This window comes from Grus americana, chromosome 28 (assembly GCF_028858705.1).
Source record: "Grus americana isolate bGruAme1 chromosome 28, bGruAme1.mat, whole genome shotgun sequence".
NCBI classification, from domain to species: Eukaryota; Metazoa; Chordata; class Aves; order Gruiformes; family Gruidae; genus Grus; species Grus americana.
Window position 1 is genome coordinate 6,048,326 of NC_072879.1, and position 17,847 is coordinate 6,066,172.

The following is a 17,847-nucleotide window of genomic DNA, read 5'->3' on the forward strand; positions in this document are numbered from 1 at the left end:
CTCCTCGGCCTGTCAAGGGGCATCTGCTCGGCCGTCCCTCGGGGGCTGCGCCTGCCGCCCGTCTGCCCTAATTGCTCCCCAGGGGTGCCCACCCGGCCACATGTTGGCGGCACAAAGCTGCCGTAATTGTGCCAGCGGGAGGGTGGGTGGCAGCGGGACCCCCGCGGCCCCCAGACGTGGCTGACAGGAGGAGGGGGCTGGCTGGGACCCCTGGGGTCCCCGTGGCGGGGGGGGAGGCATGGTGCATCGAAGCCGGTTTACCCCTTGCCGGCGGTTCCTGCCAGGTGGGAGCAAGGGTGGTGGTGGCAAGGTGCCGCGTCTCCGGGGTCCCCGGCGTGGCTCTGCAGCCCCGGGGGGGACCCTGCCGCCCGCTCGCCGGGGCTTGGGGCACAGTCAGTGTCGCCGGCACCTTCACGGTGGCAGCAAGGGCCAGCGCAGCCCCGGCAGAGATGGCTGAGCCCGCGGCGGGCCGAGGTGCTGAAGCGCGGCCGGGACAGCGAGAGACAGGGACTGGGCGAGCGGGTGCTCCGGGTCCCCGGCATCCCCACCGTGTCCCCACGTCCCCGCACGGCCCAGACCCCGCTCAGCACCAACACACCCCCAGCTGCAGCCCCCCCCACCCACCCCGGGTGGTCTCACCCCAATCCAACAGCCCCAGGGCCGGACTCTGATGCCCTCCCAGCGCCGGGGTCAGGCAGGACTGGCCAGGATGCCACCGGGCCTGGCGAGGCACTGACCCCGGCGAGACCCTTCTCCTTGTCCCCCGTCCCCCGGCTGCTGCTGCTCGTCTGCTTCGTTAGTGACAATTAAACTTTTAACAATCCATTAAACGCATAATCGATGCTCCCCCGGCTCCCCAGCCCGGCTAATGGGCCGGGGCCGAGGTGAAGCGGCCCCGGCAGAGGCGTGCTCCGGCGGGGAGATAATGAAGCAACGGCCGCGGAAGTAATGGGGTTTGATCCGGGGGAAGGGACGCGCTCAATGGGGGCTGCGCTTTTCACATGACATAATTGCCAAGGCTGGCGCCAGCGCGGGGCACCCCTCGGCCTCCCGAGCACCAACAAAAGCCGGCTGGCGTGGAGAGCGGGGGGCTCAGCACCCCCCGACCCGTTTGATCGGAGCCTAATTGGGGCGAGGATGCTCCCTCCTCCAATCTTGCAACTGCCACCCAAAAGCGAGGGCGCAGAGAGGCCCCCGGGAAGAGGCTGCATCTCTCCAGGTGCCTGGGGGGGGGACCGAGGGGGAGATGCAAATTATTTAAATGAGCTAATTTGCATGGGTGGCACTGCCCAGGGCGTTGTGGCGGGGGATGTCGGGGTACCCTTGCGTGAGGGGTCGGTTGCCCCTTCCCTCCCGTGGATGTCCCGGTCCCGCACTGTGCTTAGTGTGCAAAGAAGCAATATTTCTGGCAAAAAAAAAAAAAAAGCCATTTAAATGCAGAAAAAGCATTGGAGCGCTGCGCCACCTGCCCTGCCCTCTTTATTGGTGCTTTCCCTGGTTGAGACCCGGTGGAGCACGCCCCACATCATCTGCGGATGCCTGCACGTGGGGCCACGTTTGGGAAGAATCCAAGCAAAAAGGCATTTATTTTTTTTTCACCCCTAAATCCCAATCCTGTGCTGAAATTGCTCACTGCCCAGACGGGGCCAGCACAACCCTCCACTTGGAGTTGTACTGGGTGCTACTGGGAGCGGTGGGGGCACCAGGGTGTTCTCCCAGCCCCTCGTAGCGGAGCCGGAGCCCTCCTGCTCCCACCCCCTTTAATCCCCTCCGGCGGGATTTGCCCCTTAATCTGCTTATTTCTCTCTATTTCTCCGAGGCCTGAACGAACCCAACCCTGCCCCGGCGCGACGCCTCGCGCCAGCTGAGCCGTGGGGTCCGGGCACTCTGCCCCCCAGGCTGCCGGGCGCTGTCCTGGCACGCGGGGCCGGCGCTGAGGTGGGACGTGGGGCTGGCACGGCCACGTCGGGGGACGCAGGGCTAGCACTGCCTGCACCCGCAGCGGCAGTGCCGTGTACGTCGGCAGCACCGAGCTGCGGTCCCCTGCGGCAGCGGTCCCAGCCGTGCCGCGCAGCGCGCCCCGCACCCCCCAGCACAGGCCAGGATGGGGCTCACCCCACCCGGCACTCGCCTCTGCCCATGTCACCTCCGGCCCCCCCGGCCCCTCGGCAGGACAGACGTGGCGCCAGGGGACTGAGGCGACAAGTGGGGGGCGGGGGGGGCCGCACTGTCCCCCTACAGGGTGTGGGAGCCGGGAAGCTCGGGGCTCAGGTTCTCCTCGGGGGTGTTGACCCAGGAGCCGCCTGCCGCCCCCCAGCTCCTGGGGGGGGACGTGGAGAGGGGGCTGCCGGGCGGCAAGGGGGAGGCCACCAGCCGCAGGTTGAGCTTGGCGATGAGCGGCTTCCCCACGCTCACCGTCCGCCTCTCCTCCACGAAGTCGTCCATGCCGCGGTAGCGGTACTGCAGGCAGATGGTGAAGGCCAGCTCCCGCTGTGGGGGCACCGGCAGCGTGGGCACCCGTGCTGGGCCGCGGCCATGCCGTACTGCCAGCACTAACTGCCCGCGCGGTGCGGCTCTTACCCGCAGTTTCTGCAAGCCGCAGAGCCGGCTGTAGAGGCAGCGGGAGGGGCAGCTGAGGCTCCAGGCGGGCGCCAGTGGGCTGCCCACCTCCTCCGGGCTCTCCTTGTTGGTGCACTTGAGGTCCACGTCCAGCTCCTGCCAGCATCCAGCCGTGAAAACCATCACGGGTCCCCCCCACCCTATTCCCCGGCATCGCCCCGGCATGGACTTCAGCAACCTGCTCCCACCTCGGGTATATCGGTGAGCTTGGCCTCGCACTTGGCGATGTCCCCGGGGGCGGCCACCACGCGGGTGTAGATGATCATGATGTTGGAGAACTCGGCGGCGAAGCCCAGCTGGACAGTGACGCCGCAGTCGAAGCAGAGGTGCCGGCTCTCCGGCAGGACTGGAGGGGAACAGCAAGCGCGGGGCTGGGACCCGCAGGTGCTCAGGGCTGGAGCTGCACCCGCGGGTGAGGTGACCACCGGGGTCACCCTGAAGCGGGGACTCTGACATGATGCTCCTGCCACTGGGCTGGCAGCTCTGTGCCGGTGGTTTCTCTCCTCCAGGGTGGGAAAAACCCGGCAGGTGCTGCCTGCCGCCTCTCCCTGCGACTCAGTGCTGTCCCCTCCCCGGGTGCCAGCGACCCTCACCGTGAGCCTTGGCCCACTGCAGGTTCCTGGCGGAGGACTCGTCCCGGCCCGGAGGGCGGATGGGGTCTGTCAGGGCTCGTCTCTCCGAGAGGTTGCTGCGGAGCTCCAGCGCCTGCCGGCCCCGCGTGATCTCCAGCGTGCCCATGTCTGCGGGGGGCACAGGGCATCAGCGGGGGCTGCTTGGGGGAGGGTGGGTGTCACCACCCCCCACCTCTCCCCACTCACCCTCGGCCACCTTGTCCAGCAGCACCGTGATCTTCTCGTCCTCCAGCAGCCAGCGCTTGAGGAAGGTGACGAAGATGCCGTTGGAGAGCTCGCCCTGGCTCAGCTCATAGGCTTCAGCATCCGCGCACCTGCAGGGACCGGGCAGCGGTGGCCTCGGCATGGGGCTCTGTCACTCCCCCAGGAACCAGCCCCCACTGGAGCATCAGCCCTGGGGAAGCCAGAGCCACCAGCCCACGGCTCTGCCCACTCCTGTCCCCTCGTCCAGCCTCCCTGCCGGGGAGAGGTGGGAGCCACGGCCGGATCCTGGATGCTTAAAACCTTGTCAGCCCCAGGCCCTGTGCTCCAGAGGAGCCTCGGGGCTTCATCTCCTCAGGTGCTGCCCAAAGCCGAGCAGTGCCAAGGGCATCTCCCTGCCCCGTAAGGGACTGGGTGCTGCTGCTCGCCCCCCACCTCCGGCATCGATCGGAGGGAGTGACACTGCCGATACGCTGGGGGAAAGACGTGGGTGCTGAGCCATGGCAGGGGGCTGATCCCCGGCCCTGCTCTGTGCCAGGGAGGGACGCTCAGCCCCGCTGCCCGCGCTGGGGTGTGGTGGGGAGGGGACCCACGTGGCGTAGCCGAAGACGATGTTGGCCGTGACCTGCAGCGCACCGACCTGCGGGATGACGTCGTCGTTGAGGTTCCTGCGAGAGAAATGCCACTAGGCAGAGCCGGGACCCGCCACTCCCCCCCAAAACCCACCCCGAGGCACCCCACACCTCAGGGGCTACCCCGTGCCCCTCCGCCCACCCATCGTGGCGTTTTCTGGCTCAACTGGGACAGCGATGCTTTGGGGCCTCCAGACAAAGCCAAGGGGTTTGGATGGGACTCTGGGGACACCCCACTCTGCTCCCCTGGGAACCAGCACCCACAGGCACCCCTGTACTGGGACCTCCCGGTGCGGCAGCTTGTCCCCGGGCCGGTGGTCACCTCTTGCGGCACATGTCGAGCAGGAAGATGTTGAGCCCGGTGCGGCGCTGCTGCATGCTCTGCAGCACCCGCTGCACGCACAGACAGTGGGCTGAGGTGTAGGAGCTGGGCGCATCGATGGGCACCATGAAACTGTTGCCAAAATTTTCATAGCCGTGCCCGGCGTAGTAGAGCAAACCTGCCGGGAGGGGGGAAAGTGGGTGACATCGCTTCACCTGCTGGTGCCCACTTCTTGCTCAGCTGCCCCCCAAGACCCCGCCAGCACAAAACCACCCGTTTCCCCCCCCGGCTGGAGTCACCCTGTCGGACGCCGACGCACCGTAAACGCCCTTGTCGAGGAGGAGGAGGAACTCATTGACAGCCATCTCCATCTCGGCCTTGCGCAGGTCCAGCAGCGAGACCACCTTGAAGTCGAGCTGGCGGAGGAGGGCGCTGAGGGCGTGCACATCCACCATGGGCGCCTTCAGCTGCTTGTGGTGCAGGTAGTGCATGTTGCCGATCAGCAGGGCCACTTTGTCGGTGGCTGCCGGGACGGGAGAGGGAAGCGCTGAGAGTGGAGCGGGATGCTCCTGCTGTCCCCACCACCTTCAGCCCGCAGACGTGACACCCAGTTGTAGCTGGTGTCACCGTCCCCAGGTACCGGGGTGACCCCTGGCATCCCGGCCTCACTGGTCTGCTCTCCCTGGTGTGCTGCACGCACAGCACCCCGGCCGAGCGGAGCCTCGTGGGGTGACACTGGGGACGGTCACAGCCCCACAGGGCCACCAGCCCCTCCTGGACAGGCTCTTACCGTACAGCTGCCCCGGGCTGCTGTGCTCTGGGGAGCCTGGGAAGAGAGAAATGTTGTGCCACGGCCCCGCCGTGCCAGGGACTGCAGCCAGCAGAGCAGCGGGGACCTGTCCGCTCTGCCCCCACCTACCTCCGTCCCCCTCCTGCCAGGAGCCTCCGGAGGCAAAGAGCCGTGGGCCTGCAGCAAAGAAGGGACTCGGGCAGCCCTGAGGGGACTCGGAGCCCCCCAGAACCACAGGGCAGCCGTGGGAGGGCTTTACGGGGGAGCAGAGCAGGGTCAGGACACCCCATGCGGTGTGGGGGGCCATGGAGGTTTGTCCAGGGCCCTCACCAATCTCCACGTCCACTTCCTGGCTCCACACCTCGTGGAAGAGGTTGAACACGCGGCAGGAGTAGCTGCCCCGCTCGGCTGTCGTCACCAGCTTCACCTGCCGGCGGGATGGAGCAGGCAGCTGGGGCGGCGCGCCGTGCCGTGCCACGCCGTGCGATGCCGCGCTGTGCCACGCCGGGGGTCCTGCCATACCTGGAGCCGGGGCGCCTGCGCGCCCTCCACGGGGCGCCGGTTCCTGAACCACTGGTACTGGGGCGGGGGGTTGCCGATGGCTCTGCACTCCAGTGCCAGCGTGTCCCCCTCGGCCAGACAGCACGGCTGCGGCTGCTGCAGGATCTGCAGCCCCGCCATGGTCGGACAGTAACCACTGCCTGGGGAGGGGACGGGGTGGCAAATCTGGCACTCAGCCGTGGCAGGGCTCCGCCGAGCTGCCCCCAGGCTCCAGATCTCTCACCCGCAGGCCCTGGCACCCCCGGGTGGCATGAGCCAGCGGGCACGAGGAGGACACAGGGCATTCGGCTCCTCCACGGGTGCCGTCACCCCAGCAGCCCAGAGACCCTTGTGGCCGAGCCGGGGCGCGACATGGCAAGCGACGCCCCACAGGAGCCACCCCACTCCCACTGGCGTGAGCAATCCCAATGGCACAAGCGGTGCCCCATGGGTGCCAGCCCGGGGACGCAGATCTTGGGCCCCACCTGAGCCGGGGCTGCTGCTCTTCTCCACCTGGACGTGGGCCCACCTGGAGAAGTTGAAGGTGGCCCCGCAGTTCACCCGGCAGATGTACCACCCAGGCTGGCCCGGTGGGGCAGCCGTGTCAATCACCAGCTCTGGGGCCGTGGCTCCGGGCACCTACGAGACAGGAGGGGGCCGAAGAGTCGGAGGTGCCCTCCCACCCATCCAGGTGGGCCCTCGCCATGGACGGGGCAGGACCTCACCACCCGCTTCCCGCAGAACCACTGGTACGTGAGCCCTGGCGGGCCGGTCGCCCAGCAGGTCAGGGACACCTGCGTCCCCTCCGTCACCACCTGCGACTCTGGTTGCACCGTGATGCGGATCGTGTCCTGGACTGTGGGAGAGGAGAGACAAGCCTGGGCTGGCTGAGACCCCTGTCCCGCACCATCCCATCACAACCAGTCCCATCCTGTCCTGTCCCATCATACCCTGTCCCACACCCGCCCACACAGCCTGGCCTCTCCCACGCCATCCCATCCCGCCCCTCTGTCCTGTCCCAACCACCTCATCCTACCTGGTCCCATTCAGCGCCATCCCACCCTGTTCCATCCCATCCCTTCTTGTCCCATCACAACCTATCCAATCCCGTCCCACCACATCCCATTCCTCCCATCCCATCCCTACCAGCTGCTCCTCATCTCCCTCTGCTTTCCTTCTGCTGAACCCCGGTCCCCCAGTGCCTCTCTCCAGTCCCCGTGGGACCCCGCTGTCCATCCCTACCGGCGCTGCTGAGGACCTGGCAGGCCTGCGTGTGCCCCATCCTCTCCAGACAGCCCAGCAGGTACTTGAGGGTGCAGTCACGCTCAGCCAGGAGCTGCAGGAGGCACTGGGTGGGACTGCCACGGGGCTCCAGCACCTTCAGCGAGCACATCTCCAGCTCCTCCGCGCTGCAAGGCACCCGCAGCGCTCAGCGCCGCAGCCCACCTCCCACCTGGGGAGGACAGGTCCCCCGCTGGGGGGCTTGGCAGTGCCCCCAGCCCAGGCTGTGGCCATGATGGGGTGGCTGCGGGACCCGCTTGCCCATCGCTCAGCCCATGGCAGGGCTGTGCCCACATGCGTTTTGTCACCCGGCGGGGGACAGACCCCCGGAGACGCCCCACCCCTTACCTGCACTTGAAGCGTTTCTCCGCCCCAGCCACCTCGGCCAGCTTGCGCCAGCCCCGGCTTGCGTTATCCAGGAGCTCGCAGAGCCGGGCCACCACCTCCTCGCCCAGCGAGCCGATGGGCATGCTCCAGTCCCCCATCCCGTCCCAGCCCCGCCGCCACCTGCCTGGGGACGCAGAGGGGACAAGCCATCAGCGGGTGACGGGGTGACAGGCGCCTGCACCCCACTGGGCACCGCCAGGCGCTGCTCCGGCTGGGCACAGGGTGGCTCGGGAGGGAGAGCACCATCGCGAGCTCCCCGGCTTTGGGTCACCTCCCCGGGGTGGTGCCAGGGGCTGGCCGGGCAGCGCGGCTCACCCAGCCGCCAGCAGCCAGCCAGGAATGATCCAAGTTCCCCCTCCGCACCCAGAAGACAAGAGCCGTGACAGCGGCACAGGGGACCCCGCTCACCCCCTGGCCTTGGGCACGGAGCCAGGGCCACGTTAGCCCAGCCCCGGGACAGGGACCTTCGCAGGATGGGGTCCAAGGGACTGGAAAGAGGGGATGTCCCCTGTCACCTTGCTTGTCTCTTCCGGGGACGCAGAGAACGGGGCCCATCACAGAGGGCTGAGCCTGGGGACTCCTCTGCTTCTGGCAGAGACCCCAGTGGGTCGGCAGCAGCCCCCTCCCCATCACCTGGCCCCTGGGTGGTGGCTCTGGAGCCAGGAAGAGCCCTGCCGCGCCACCACGAGGAGCCCACGGAGGGGGTTAGGGGAGGGGACACAGGGGTCCCGGGGTTGGGACCCGCTTCAGCTCCCCTTGACCCCGGCAGAGGCCTTGGTAGCGAGGGGAACACGGCATGAATCACCCCGGGTGGGGGCAGCACCCAGGGACAGGCTCTCTTCTTCTCCCCCTGCGTCCATCCCCTCAGACCCACCCCGGGTGGGCACCTGTCCCCAGGACCAAGCCATCCACAGCAGCTGGGACACACTTTCCTGAGCAGGGGGGGCTCCGAGATGGAGGGCAGGGACTCAGGTGCCCCCTCTGCTCACCTGCTGCTGGATTTGGGGGGCTGGATGCGCTGGGGGGTGGCAAGGGAAGGGCAAGCTGCAGGACAGGCACGGGAGGGACAGGACACTCACCACTGGATACGGCCCGGCCTGAGCCCCGTCAGCTCCGAGGGTGCACACTGAGCCCCACGCAGAGGAAATGAGGGTTCAACCCAAAATCTCCCCCAACCCCCCACGCCGCAGCACAGCACTTCTGCTTTCCTCCGCCGCTTCCTGTGCCACGGAGTGCGAGCGCTGCAGCTGCCAACCTGGCCTCCCCACGGCCACCCGGGGGAATCGGGTACGGCCCCCAGCCCTGGCCCCCGCCACAGGACGTGGGGCACTGGGGATGCTGCTGGGCCAGGCAATGGCTCCATCGCCCCTTCCTCACTGCAGGAGGACCCTGTGGGTGGCTGCTTTGTCCCCATAGCCCAACTCGAGGCCAGGCAGGAGCTGCAGGGCAGAGAGTCCGGGACAGAGATGAACAAAGGGGACGGGTGCACCCGGCAGCCAGGGGAGCCCAATGCACGGGCAGGACCGAGGCGCAGGGGAAGCTGCTGGGCTCTGCCGGCTGACGACACCCCAGGACAGGGCAGTGAGGCCCCCGATGCTGCGGGGAAGACCCTGCCTTCACCACACAGCCCAGCCAAGCTGGGACCCTGGCCTCCCAGCAGCCACCGCTGCCCACGGAGGAAGCGAGAGCACAGCACACGGGTGGCGCTGCGAGGGGCCGCCACGTCCCCCCTCACCTCACCCGCTGCCCCCGCAGCAGCACCAGAGCCTGGCCCCGTCCTGAGGGAACACAGGCTGCTTGGTCCCCAAAGCCCCCCCAGGAGACGCAGCAAGGCCAGCAGAGTCATTCCCCACCCCAAATCCTCCCCTTGGGGCCCTTAAGCCCCAGCTGTTGCAGCGCAGGCTGTGACAGAGCAGGGAACAGGACACATTTGGCAGCGTAGGCTCCCTCTATGAGCAAAAAAATTGAGCTTCTGTTTCAGCAAATACGCTGAGAATTTGCGTCCTACGTTGCTTCAACTCCTCACCAGCCCCCAGCACGAGGGGGGACCCGCACTGAGCTTGCCAAGGGCCTGGGTTTGCCACAGCCTCCGTAACAGGTATCAGCCTCACCAGAGATTTATTACTAGTTTATAGCAAGAAGAAGAGACCGAAAGCGGGACCTGGTTCCAGCCCCACCCGCGTTGGCACTCAGGGCACCTACAGCTTCTTGCCCTTCTTCAGCCTGTTGCGGTGCCACGTGTTGTACTTCCGCAGGCGCCTCCAATACTCGATCGAGTTGGGGTCCAGCTCCTCTAGCTTCTTGGGGGGCCCGAGGTGGATCTTAAAGAGCCTGGGGGAGAACACAGAAGATGTGAGGCTGCAGCAGGAAGGGGAAAAGGGACAAGCACAGGACGGAGCGATGAAACGCGTGGCCAGGACGTACGGATCCCTCACCCACCACATGCACAGTGCAGCCCGCTCTCCTGCCCTGGCCCTCAGGGAAGGTCCCTGGGCTGCAGAGCGGCAGTTCTCCTCCTCCCAGAACAGCTCCCTGTCTCCCCTACACTCTTCTGTGCCTCTGGGATGCCCCTGTAGGGACAAGCACCCCAGGAGGGACCCCCCCTTCCGCACCCAGCCAGGGGAGCTGGGCACCACCCACCAGTCGGGGTACTCGGAGTCAGGCTTCAGGGCCACCTCCGGGCCGTCCTTGAAGTAATTGACCCCCATGGCGTAGGCGGTGAGCATGGCGGGGTCCGTACACACCTCCGGCCCCTTCAGCCCCTCCTTCGGCGCGTTCTTGCCCTTGGACTTCACGGCTGCGGGGACAAGGGCACGGTCAGGACAGGGGACGTGCGGGGGGCAGGCACACGGCCGCGGCGGGGGGCAGCACCGCCGGGAACGAGGGCCGGGGCAGGGGACGAGGGGCACAGGGTGGCGCGGGGTGTGAGGAAGGCGGCTGGGGCAGGGGACGGGGGGCCGCGGGGCTGGGTGGGGGGACACACAAGGCTGCCGCTGGGAGGGCCCGGGGACCGCGGGGACAAGGAGCGGGACACGGCGGGGGGGGGGGGGGGGAGGACGCGACACAGGACCGCGGGAGCTGCCCCGGGGCAGGGGGCACCGGCGAGGACCGGGGCCGCGGGACGAGGCTCACCCGGCTTCTTGGCGTAACCGCGGGCCGGGCCGGGCAGCGCCGCCCGCACCGCCCGCAGCAGCACCCGGGCCGCCATGCTGGGGCGCCGCGGGGCACGCCGGGAAGGGGCGGGGCGGCGCCCGGAAGGAGCGGGGTGGGGCGGGGTTGTCCCTTCCCCGGGCCGGCGCCGCTGCAGCGGGGGGGTTCGCACGGGCCGGGCCGGGCCGGCCGTAGCTCCGGGCGGCCGCCAGCGGGGAGAGCCGGCAGGGTTGGCCCTGGCCCCCTCCTGCCGCCGCCCCCCCCCCCCGCCCCGAGTCCCTCTCCCCGCCCAGGTTGGTGCCATGGAGAGCGGCATGGATTTCCAGGCGGCTGCGCCCTCCGCCCCCGCTCTCGGCAGCGACGAGGCCCCGGAGCCGCCGTCCATGGACACGGAGGAAGGGCCTGCGGCGCGGCCCGGTGCCGCTGAGCTCCGTGTGTGTGACGGGCAGCCGGCGGGGCCTCGCTTCGCCCCCCTGCTCCCCGGCTGCAGCTCCGGGCGGGACCTGCCGGGTCTGCGGGGCGGTGTGGGGCCCAGCTCGGGGCCTGCTTCGGCCTCGGACCGCAAAGGAGGTGGGGGCGGACAAACTGAGCTGGGCCGGGCCTTGGGAAGAGAGATGGAAGCGGAGGCAGTGGCCGCGGAGCTGCGGGGCTCTGCCGACTGGAAGCCCAGCGCCGGGAGCGCCCCTCGGGCCGCAGCACAACCCCGAGCCCCCGGCAGTGGCGACCCGACGGGCATGGAGCTGGATGAGGCCCCCGAGGCCAGCGGCCGCCCGGGCAGGGCCGAGCAGGCTGAGGATGCAGAGGATGAACCCTCGGAGATCCAGGGCTTGCTGGCCCAGCTCGAGACCCTCAACCCCAACCTCTGCGACCACTCGCCCTCTTCGGAGCGGGGCCCGCTGCCCTCCACGAGTGCCGGCACGGCCTCTCTGGTGGGCGAGCAGGCCCGGCGGAGCTACGGGGAGTGCCAGGGCAAATGCCGGCCCTGCCCGCTGCACGTGGCCACGGGCCAGGGCCTGGAGACGCGGCCCTGCTGTGCCCAGCACTCAGCCTGCTCCCGGCCCTGCCACGGCCTGCTCTTTGCTGAGGCCGACCGGGAGGACTTGCTGAGCCTCCTGTGCTACGAGGGGGGGCTGCCCGAGGCCAGCGCTGAGACACCCTTGGCCCGCTCCAATGTCCTGGTGGCCAGGACCAACGTGGAGATGCTGCAGGCTCGGGAGGAACCGGCTGCCGTGGAGAAGCCTGAAGGGCTGGGGAGGCCGGAGAGCTCGGAGGAAGGACCTTCTGGTGGCTGGTATTATGGAGAGGGGCTCTGCGAGGTCGACTCTGCCTGCGAGGGCAATCGGGACAGTTCCCCAGAGCCGGCCTGGGTGGCTCTGCCTCCTGTTCCGGCCCCGGAGGCAGAGCAGGCACCCCAAGGCGGTGTGACCGTGAGTGCATCGCGCATGGGCTGTGGCGGTGCGGCAGCGAGCCAGGATGTGCCTCTTGGCTTCTGCTCTCTCATGGGGTTTTGGGTGGGAGCAGAGGGGAGCCAGGGATGTCTTTTCCTTGGGTCTTACAGGGCCTTGTGCTGCTGAGGTGCCCAGACAAGACCCTCGGTACTGGCTTTGGCTCCTGCTGCTCTGAATGTGGGGGGATGCTTGCAGGGCTGTCTGATCTGTGCATGGCCCAGGGAAGAGGCTGGTGGGTCTGAACAGCCCCCCTAGGACCCGGTGCACCCCCCCACCTCCGGCCTCAGGACCCTGTGCCCCCTGCCCACAGCTCAGGACGCTCTGCCCTCGCTGTCCTGGTGCTCCTGGCCACAGCCTCACCTGCTCTCTCGTTGCTTTGCAGAACAGGGAACCCCCGTCCTCCTGCCCAGCCTTCAAAGACGGTGAGTTGTTCTATGCTTGAGCAGCAAAAGCACCCAGGGGTCCTGACCCACCGTGTCCTGCTCTGACCCCGAATGCGGGGTGGCCAGGGGTTCCATCTGGGGAGGGAGCACCCGGCTCCGTGGCTGCAAACTCCAGGTGGCTCGTTTGATGCCAGCTCGCCCATCACTGAGTGAATTGGGGTGCTTCAGGGATCAGGGAGGGGGGATGCCCAGGCTTGGGAAGGGAGGAGGAAGAGGGATACCAGGGTGTGCCTGAGGGAAGGGGGAAGCAGCCCTGGAGTCAGTCGGTCCCCTGGTGATACCAGGAGCCCGTCTCCCGAGTGCTGAGCTGCTTTGCCATGTGTAGAAATGCAGCTAATGGGCGGTAGGAGTTGGTACCCCCAGTTTTCGGAGGTGGGGGGGACTAGCCCCTGCTTAATCCCTCCTGATGGCTCAGTTCCAGGCCCTTGTGACCCGGAGGATCTGCTGGACGGTGTGATTTTTGGGGCCAAGTACCTGGGCTCCACACAGCTGGTCTCAGAGAGGAACCCCCCAACCAGCGTCCGCATGGCGCAGGCCCAGGAGGCGGTGGACAGGATTAAGGTGCAGGAGGGCGGGGGGGGCACGACTACCACCAGCCTGGCCCCTCGTGGGCATGGGGCAGCACTCGGGACCTGCCTGGGGGGGGGACACCTCCCAGCTGTGGGGCAGGGACCCAGAGGAGTCCTGGCAGCAGCAGTGACCTCTCCTGGGCGCATCCTTCTGCAGGCACCGGAGGGGGAGTCCCAGCCCATGACGGAGGTGGATCTGTTTGTCTCCACACAGAGGATCAAGGTGCTCACGGCTGACACGCAGGTGAGCAGGGAGCGGGAACAGAGCACCCACATGGCTTTGGGACCGCTGAAACCTTCCTGTTTGGCCTTGGGATCTCTGCTTTGCACCCATGCCGGTGGGGTTGTGCCCAAGGATGGCCTACGGGCAAGGACACGCATACGGGAGGAGATGTGTCACTCCGCAGCCATGCCACGCAGACCTGTCGTGTCCCTCGGCTGCCTGCATGGCTGCAGGAGGCTTCTCATGCAAACTGCCTTGCAGGAGCTGCTGGGTTCCCAGACCAAGCTCCAGGGAACCTAGGCTTGAAATTTCTGTAGCTGTTTGCCTCAGGATTAGTTTCTGCTTTATAGTAAGAGGGAAGAGCTATCTTGTCCCCCAGCAGCACCTGGAGGCACGGATGAGTTCTTGATCGAAGGAGCTGTTCGTACCTTTTAGCGTAGACATGGTTTCTGCCAAGTGTGTGCCAGGCATTTGAGCTGCAGCCTGGCACGGTGGCGTTTGAATCCAAACTCTTCCTGCTTGTGGGGGTGCCTGGCTGGCTTATGGGCTGCCCCTGGGGTCCGCCAGGCCAGGGAGGGCTGAATGTCTCTGCCTGTGTCCCCCTTGCCAGGAGGCCATGATGGATCACTCCCTCCAGACCATCTCCTACATCGCTGACATTGGATCCCTCGTGGTGCTCATGGCACGTCGGAAACTGCCTCAGCGGTCGGAGGTGACGGAAGAGAGGCGGCTGTACAAGATGATCTGCCACGTCTTCCACTCAGCCGACGTGAGGCGACACGCGAGTCCCTCGGGAGGGCAGGGTGGCGTTGGGGTCCTGGGCCCCGTCCCGCTGTAATGACCGGGTGCTCTGGGTCTCCGTGTTGGGGGCTCCTGATGAGTACAGAGAGGGGGAAGGAGCCCAGTCTGAGCACCTCTGCTACATAGAGGGGCCCAGCGAGAAAAGGGGGGAGGACTGGCACTGTAAAGGGGCCCATTCTGGCAGGGAAGGAGCCAGGATGCCCTGGAGCTCCCCAGGCACAGTGCTGTGCTGGGCATTGCAGGGCGCTGGCAGCTGTTGGCTCCAGTTTGGCCATGAGACCGTTGTCCCTGAGCCATGGGCACAAACAACCCCTCTCTTTCCCCAGGCCCAGATCATCGCTCAGGCCATCGGGCAGGCATTCAGCGTGGCCTACCAGCGCTTCCTGGAGGCCAACAGCATCGACCCGAGCGAGCTGAGCCCTCGCCAGTACAGCCGTGCCCTCGAGGACCAGGAGCAATACAATGCAGAGCTGACCCACTTCTCCCGGCAGGAGAACTGCAAGGACGTAAGAGCTGCTTTGGAGGGGTGGGGATAGTGTAGGGTACCCGCTGGCACCTCCGTGTCATCCCCTCCGTGGCTCCCTGCAGAACTGGGCGCCGTCCCAGCTGGCTGTGAGCCGAGGACACCCATGCTGGGGCTGGGACGTGTGCCCCATGCCTCTGGTGACTGTAACCTACATGTGCCCCCTGGCCAGGTCTGCATCCGGAAGCAGAAGGGAGAGATCCTGGGCATCGCCGTCGTGGAGTCGGGCTGGGGCTCCATCCTGCCCACAGTGGTCATCGCCAACCTGATGCACGGGGGCCCTGCGGAGAGGTCAGGCGAGCTGAGCATTGGCGACCGCCTCATGTCCGTCAACGGGACGAGCCTGGTGGGGCTGCCCCTCGCCACTTGCCAGAGCATCATCCGGGTGAGCCAGGGCTGCGGAGGGCGAGTGCTGGCAGAGACGGGGAGTGTCTGTAATGTCGGGGTCCCCCGATGCTCCCGGCTTGGGGGCGGATGGGCGATAGGAGGCTGTGGGGGCAGAGGGGGCATTACCTGTCCTGTGGTCTGCGACAGTCCCTGCTTGTGAGCGCTTGGGAAGAAGGGATGTGACACGGCAGGGACAAAGCTGGGACTAAACTTGCTGTGGCAGGGTGTGGGCAGGGCCCTGCCCAAGGAGGAGCGTGGGTGAGGGAGCAGGCTTGTGTCCTGGGGGGAACCTGTTGCATCTCCTGCCTCCCGGGCAGGAAGGAGCTGAAAGCAAGGACAGTGTGGCCTCAGGGGCAGAGAGGATGTCTTGGACTGGATTTTTAAGTTGTTCTCCCTGAATTAGAGCATGGCATTAGCCCTGGGTGTGCTTCAGTTTCCCCACTGAAAACAGGTTGCTAATCCTCAGGCCTCCCATGAGCAACATGGCTGCATCGCCCCTCTCAACAATGCCAAATAGCTCTCCAAAGTCTGACAAAGCCCCATCCCATCTTCCAGGAGCTGAAGCACCAGACAGAGGTGACACTGAACATCGTGCACTGTCCCCCTGTCACCACAGCTGTCATCCGGCGCCCCGACTCCAAGTACCAGCTGGGCTTCTGTGTTGAGAACGGCGTGGTGAGTGCCCGCGGGGATGGGAGCAAAGCCCGGCCGGGATCGGCTAAGGGATTCAGCCACCCGTCTGGCAGAGGGACACGCAGTTCTGGTTGCGTCCGCATGGACGAGCGCACAGCTCAAGCGCTCCTTGTGCCTGCCAGGGCTGAGGTTTCACAGGGCTCTGCCGTGCCACAGCACAGGGCTCTTCGTAGCTCTCCTGCAGCACCGGTGGTTGCGTCCGTCTCCATGGTGCTCCTCAGCTGTTTGCTTTCAGGGTGGTGGTTTCTTCCTGGCTTTCTTGGCATGACCTTCGTCATGTTTCTGTACCCCGGTGCTCCAGCCACTCCCTGCTCTGGGCTCCACAGTGGCTGCGTGCGCAAGGCAGAGAGGAGCATTTCCAGGACCAGAGGGAGTTGATGGGGTGGGTGGGTGGGCGGTGGAGGGGGTGGCACGGCTGCATCATGCACCGCCCGGCGCTCCCAATAGTATCGGAGACGCGGTTACCCCGCAGGCATGCAGGAGCTGCCACCCCAGGGAGAAGTTCCGGCTCTGCAGCCCAGGCTTGATGGGAGCACAAGGGGTTGGGGGGTGGATGGGGGGAGCTGAGCCCTGTCAGCCAGCGGAACAGAACCCTGCGGGCTCAGCACATGGCTCCCATGGCAGCAATGCACAGGGACGTCCCTGCCCTCGCTGCACCCCATGAGCTGGAGGAGACAGCACCCCAGTTCAGAGCCCTTGCCAGGAGCCTGCACGGTTGAGAGGGTTGGGGCGGTGGTTGTGCTTGGCTCTGGGCTGTGGGCACAGCTCTGATCTCAGTGGCACTCCCTGCTCCCCAGATCTGCAGCCTGATGCGTGGGGGCATTGCAGAGAGAGGCGGCATCCGCGTGGGGCACCGCATCATCGAGATCAACGGGCAGAGCGTGGTGGCAACGCCCCACGAGAAAATCATCCAGATCCTGACGCAGGCGGTCAGCGAGGTGAGCTGGGTGGGGTGACGGGCAGGGCCCCCACGCTGCGGGGCGGCTGCACGCGGAGCAGGCTGGGCTCAGGGTTTTGCCCCAGCGCCCTCCAGCCCGGGCTTTGGCGTCTCCGCGCTGATCTGTGTGTCTCTGCCTAGGTGCACATCAAGACCATGCCGGCCTCTACGTACCGCTTACTGACCGGCCAGGAGCAGCCCCTCTTCCTCTGAGCTGCTGGTGCTGGTGCTGCACGTGCCTGGGGCCAGGCAGGAGCGAGCCCGGGGCTGTGAGGGCAGGACAGGCTCTGCCTCCTGCCCCAGCGCCCTCATCTGAGCCCTCTGATCCCCAGCGGGGCCTAATCCTGCACCTCTTCAGTTTTACTCAGGACACAGTGGGAGACTCCAGAGGCCTGATACCCAGCTTGAGCAGTGTCAGGGCCTATGGTGTCACGGTTTGGGCACCTCCTCCCCCTCCATCCCACCCCTTCTCACCTCACAGTGCCTGCATGGTGCCTGTCCCGTGCTTCACAGGGTCCCTTGCCTTGGCCCGGTGCTGGCAGGAGGAGAGGGGACCCCACGGGAAAGGTCACCCCATCCAGTCACCACAGACAGTGCTTTTACACTCACCAACGGTGCCTTTCCCCACGTGGGGATGGTGCTGGAAGCTCGGCTCCGGGGCTCACCCTAGCACGGCCCAGAGCAGCGCTGACCCTGCACACCAGTGTGTGGGTGCATGCTGGCACCCCCGAGGGAGAGCCGGGAGCTCCCCGACTCGGCCTTAAGGGCAGCAGCGCCCTTGGCACCCACTCCTCCTCCCTGGCTTTGGCAGGGGGCTGTTGGGGGTGCACACAAAGTCCCCGTTAGACCTGTTGCACCGAGCTGGGAAACTACCTCTGCTTTTCCCCAGTGCTGCCTTGAACCGCTCTGCACGCACAGTGCCCGCCCCCCCACCCCCCAGCCTGCTGGGCCACTGGGTCGCAGCCCCTGGGGCTGTTCCTCAGCACAGCAAAAGGGAACGCGGCGCTGCCCGGTCCCACAGCGCAGGGAGTTTGGGCTCACAGACCCCAGGGACCAGCCCTTGGTGATGTGTCTTTTCACGCGTGGGTCTCTGGGCCCCTGCGGCTGGGGCAGTGCTGATCTGACTTTGCCTGTGTGCTTGGTTGATGGAAAAATAAAAGTTTTGGGGAACAGGGGAGGCTGTGTTTCAGGAGCTCTGGCTGGGCTACAGCAGAGGAGGCTCAGCTCTGGGGGCACGCACCCTGAGCCTGCTGCGCTGCCAGACATTGG

At 66.8% G+C, this 17,847-nt stretch overlaps 3 protein-coding genes across 5 annotated transcripts; 1 reads left to right on the top strand and 2 right to left on the bottom strand.

Annotated features, from left to right (window-relative positions):
• Positions 1–1,439: 1,439 nt before the first annotated feature.
• Positions 1,440–8,527, bottom strand: LOC129197223 (mucosa-associated lymphoid tissue lymphoma translocation protein 1-like). Of its 2 annotated transcripts, none has more exons than XM_054805423.1 (17): positions 8,484–8,527; positions 7,366–7,528; positions 6,979–7,145; positions 6,462–6,592; positions 6,222–6,375; positions 5,719–5,897; positions 5,527–5,623; positions 5,326–5,373; positions 5,197–5,232; positions 4,726–4,953; positions 4,407–4,584; positions 4,046–4,120; positions 3,438–3,565; positions 3,213–3,359; positions 2,808–2,965; positions 2,581–2,715; positions 1,440–2,460 (listed from the first exon to the last, which is right to left on the bottom strand). In XM_054805423.1, exons 2-17 carry the CDS (start codon positions 7,500–7,502, stop codon positions 2,236–2,238), a joined length of 2,223 nt encoding a protein of 740 aa, XP_054661398.1. In that variant the 5' UTR covers positions 7,503–7,528; positions 8,484–8,527; the 3' UTR covers positions 1,440–2,235. The 2 variants fall into 2 exon arrangements, with proteins under 2 accessions (XP_054661398.1, XP_054661397.1); XM_054805422.1 differs by having other exon boundaries at positions 1,441–2,490.
• Positions 8,528–9,505: 978 nt separating this feature from the next.
• Positions 9,506–10,680, bottom strand: MRPL54 (mitochondrial ribosomal protein L54). The gene is made up of 3 exons (XM_054805478.1): positions 10,537–10,680; positions 10,045–10,201; positions 9,506–9,735 (listed from the first exon to the last, which is right to left on the bottom strand). Exons 1-3 carry the CDS (start codon positions 10,610–10,612, stop codon positions 9,603–9,605), a joined length of 366 nt encoding a protein of 121 aa, XP_054661453.1. The 5' UTR covers positions 10,613–10,680; the 3' UTR covers positions 9,506–9,602.
• Positions 10,681–10,682: 2 nt separating this feature from the next.
• On the top strand, positions 10,683–17,748 carry APBA3 (amyloid beta precursor protein binding family A member 3). Of its 2 annotated transcripts, none has more exons than XM_054805420.1 (10): positions 10,683–11,981; positions 12,385–12,424; positions 12,861–13,006; positions 13,172–13,258; positions 13,848–14,006; positions 14,365–14,544; positions 14,734–14,946; positions 15,504–15,623; positions 16,439–16,579; positions 16,720–17,748. In XM_054805420.1, exons 1-10 carry the CDS (start codon positions 10,857–10,859, stop codon positions 16,789–16,791), a joined length of 2,283 nt encoding a protein of 760 aa, XP_054661395.1. In that variant the 5' UTR covers positions 10,683–10,856; the 3' UTR covers positions 16,792–17,748. The 2 variants fall into 2 exon arrangements, with proteins under 2 accessions (XP_054661395.1, XP_054661396.1); XM_054805421.1 differs by having other exon boundaries at positions 10,739–11,981; positions 12,867–13,006.
• The last annotated feature ends 99 nt before the right edge of the window (positions 17,749–17,847 follow it).

Bases quoted from the DNA above. Each gene is read 5' to 3' on its own strand.
- APBA3 (XM_054805420.1), top strand. From the start codon at position 10,857: ATGGAGAGCGGCATGGATTTCCAGGCGGCTGCGCCCTCCGCCCCCGCT. The intron at 13,007-13,171 runs GTGCAGGAGGGC...ATCCTTCTGCAG, and splicing joins AGGCGGTGGACAGGATTAAG to GCACCGGAGGGGGAGTCCCA. The intron at 13,259-13,847 runs GTGAGCAGGGAG...CCCCCTTGCCAG, and splicing joins TGCTCACGGCTGACACGCAG to GAGGCCATGATGGATCACTC.
- MRPL54 (XM_054805478.1), bottom strand. From the start codon at position 10,612: ATGGCGGCCCGGGTGCTGCTGCGGGCGGTGCGGGCGGCGCTGCCCGGC. The intron at 10,202-10,536 runs GTGAGCCTCGTC...TTGTCCCCGCAG, and splicing joins CGGTTACGCCAAGAAGCCGG to CCGTGAAGTCCAAGGGCAAG. The intron at 9,736-10,044 runs GTGGGTGGTGCC...GTTCTCCCCCAG, and splicing joins GACTCCGAGTACCCCGACTG to GCTCTTTAAGATCCACCTCG.
- LOC129197223 (XM_054805422.1), bottom strand. From the start codon at position 7,502: ATGGGGGACTGGAGCATGCCCATCGGCTCGCTGGGCGAGGAGGTGGTG. The intron at 7,146-7,365 runs GTAAGGGGTGGG...GGTGCCTTGCAG, and splicing joins GAGAAACGCTTCAAGTGCAG to CGCGGAGGAGCTGGAGATGT. The intron at 2,491-2,580 runs GTAAGAGCCGCA...GTGCCCCCACAG, and splicing joins GCGGCTTGCAGAAACTGCGG to CGGGAGCTGGCCTTCACCAT.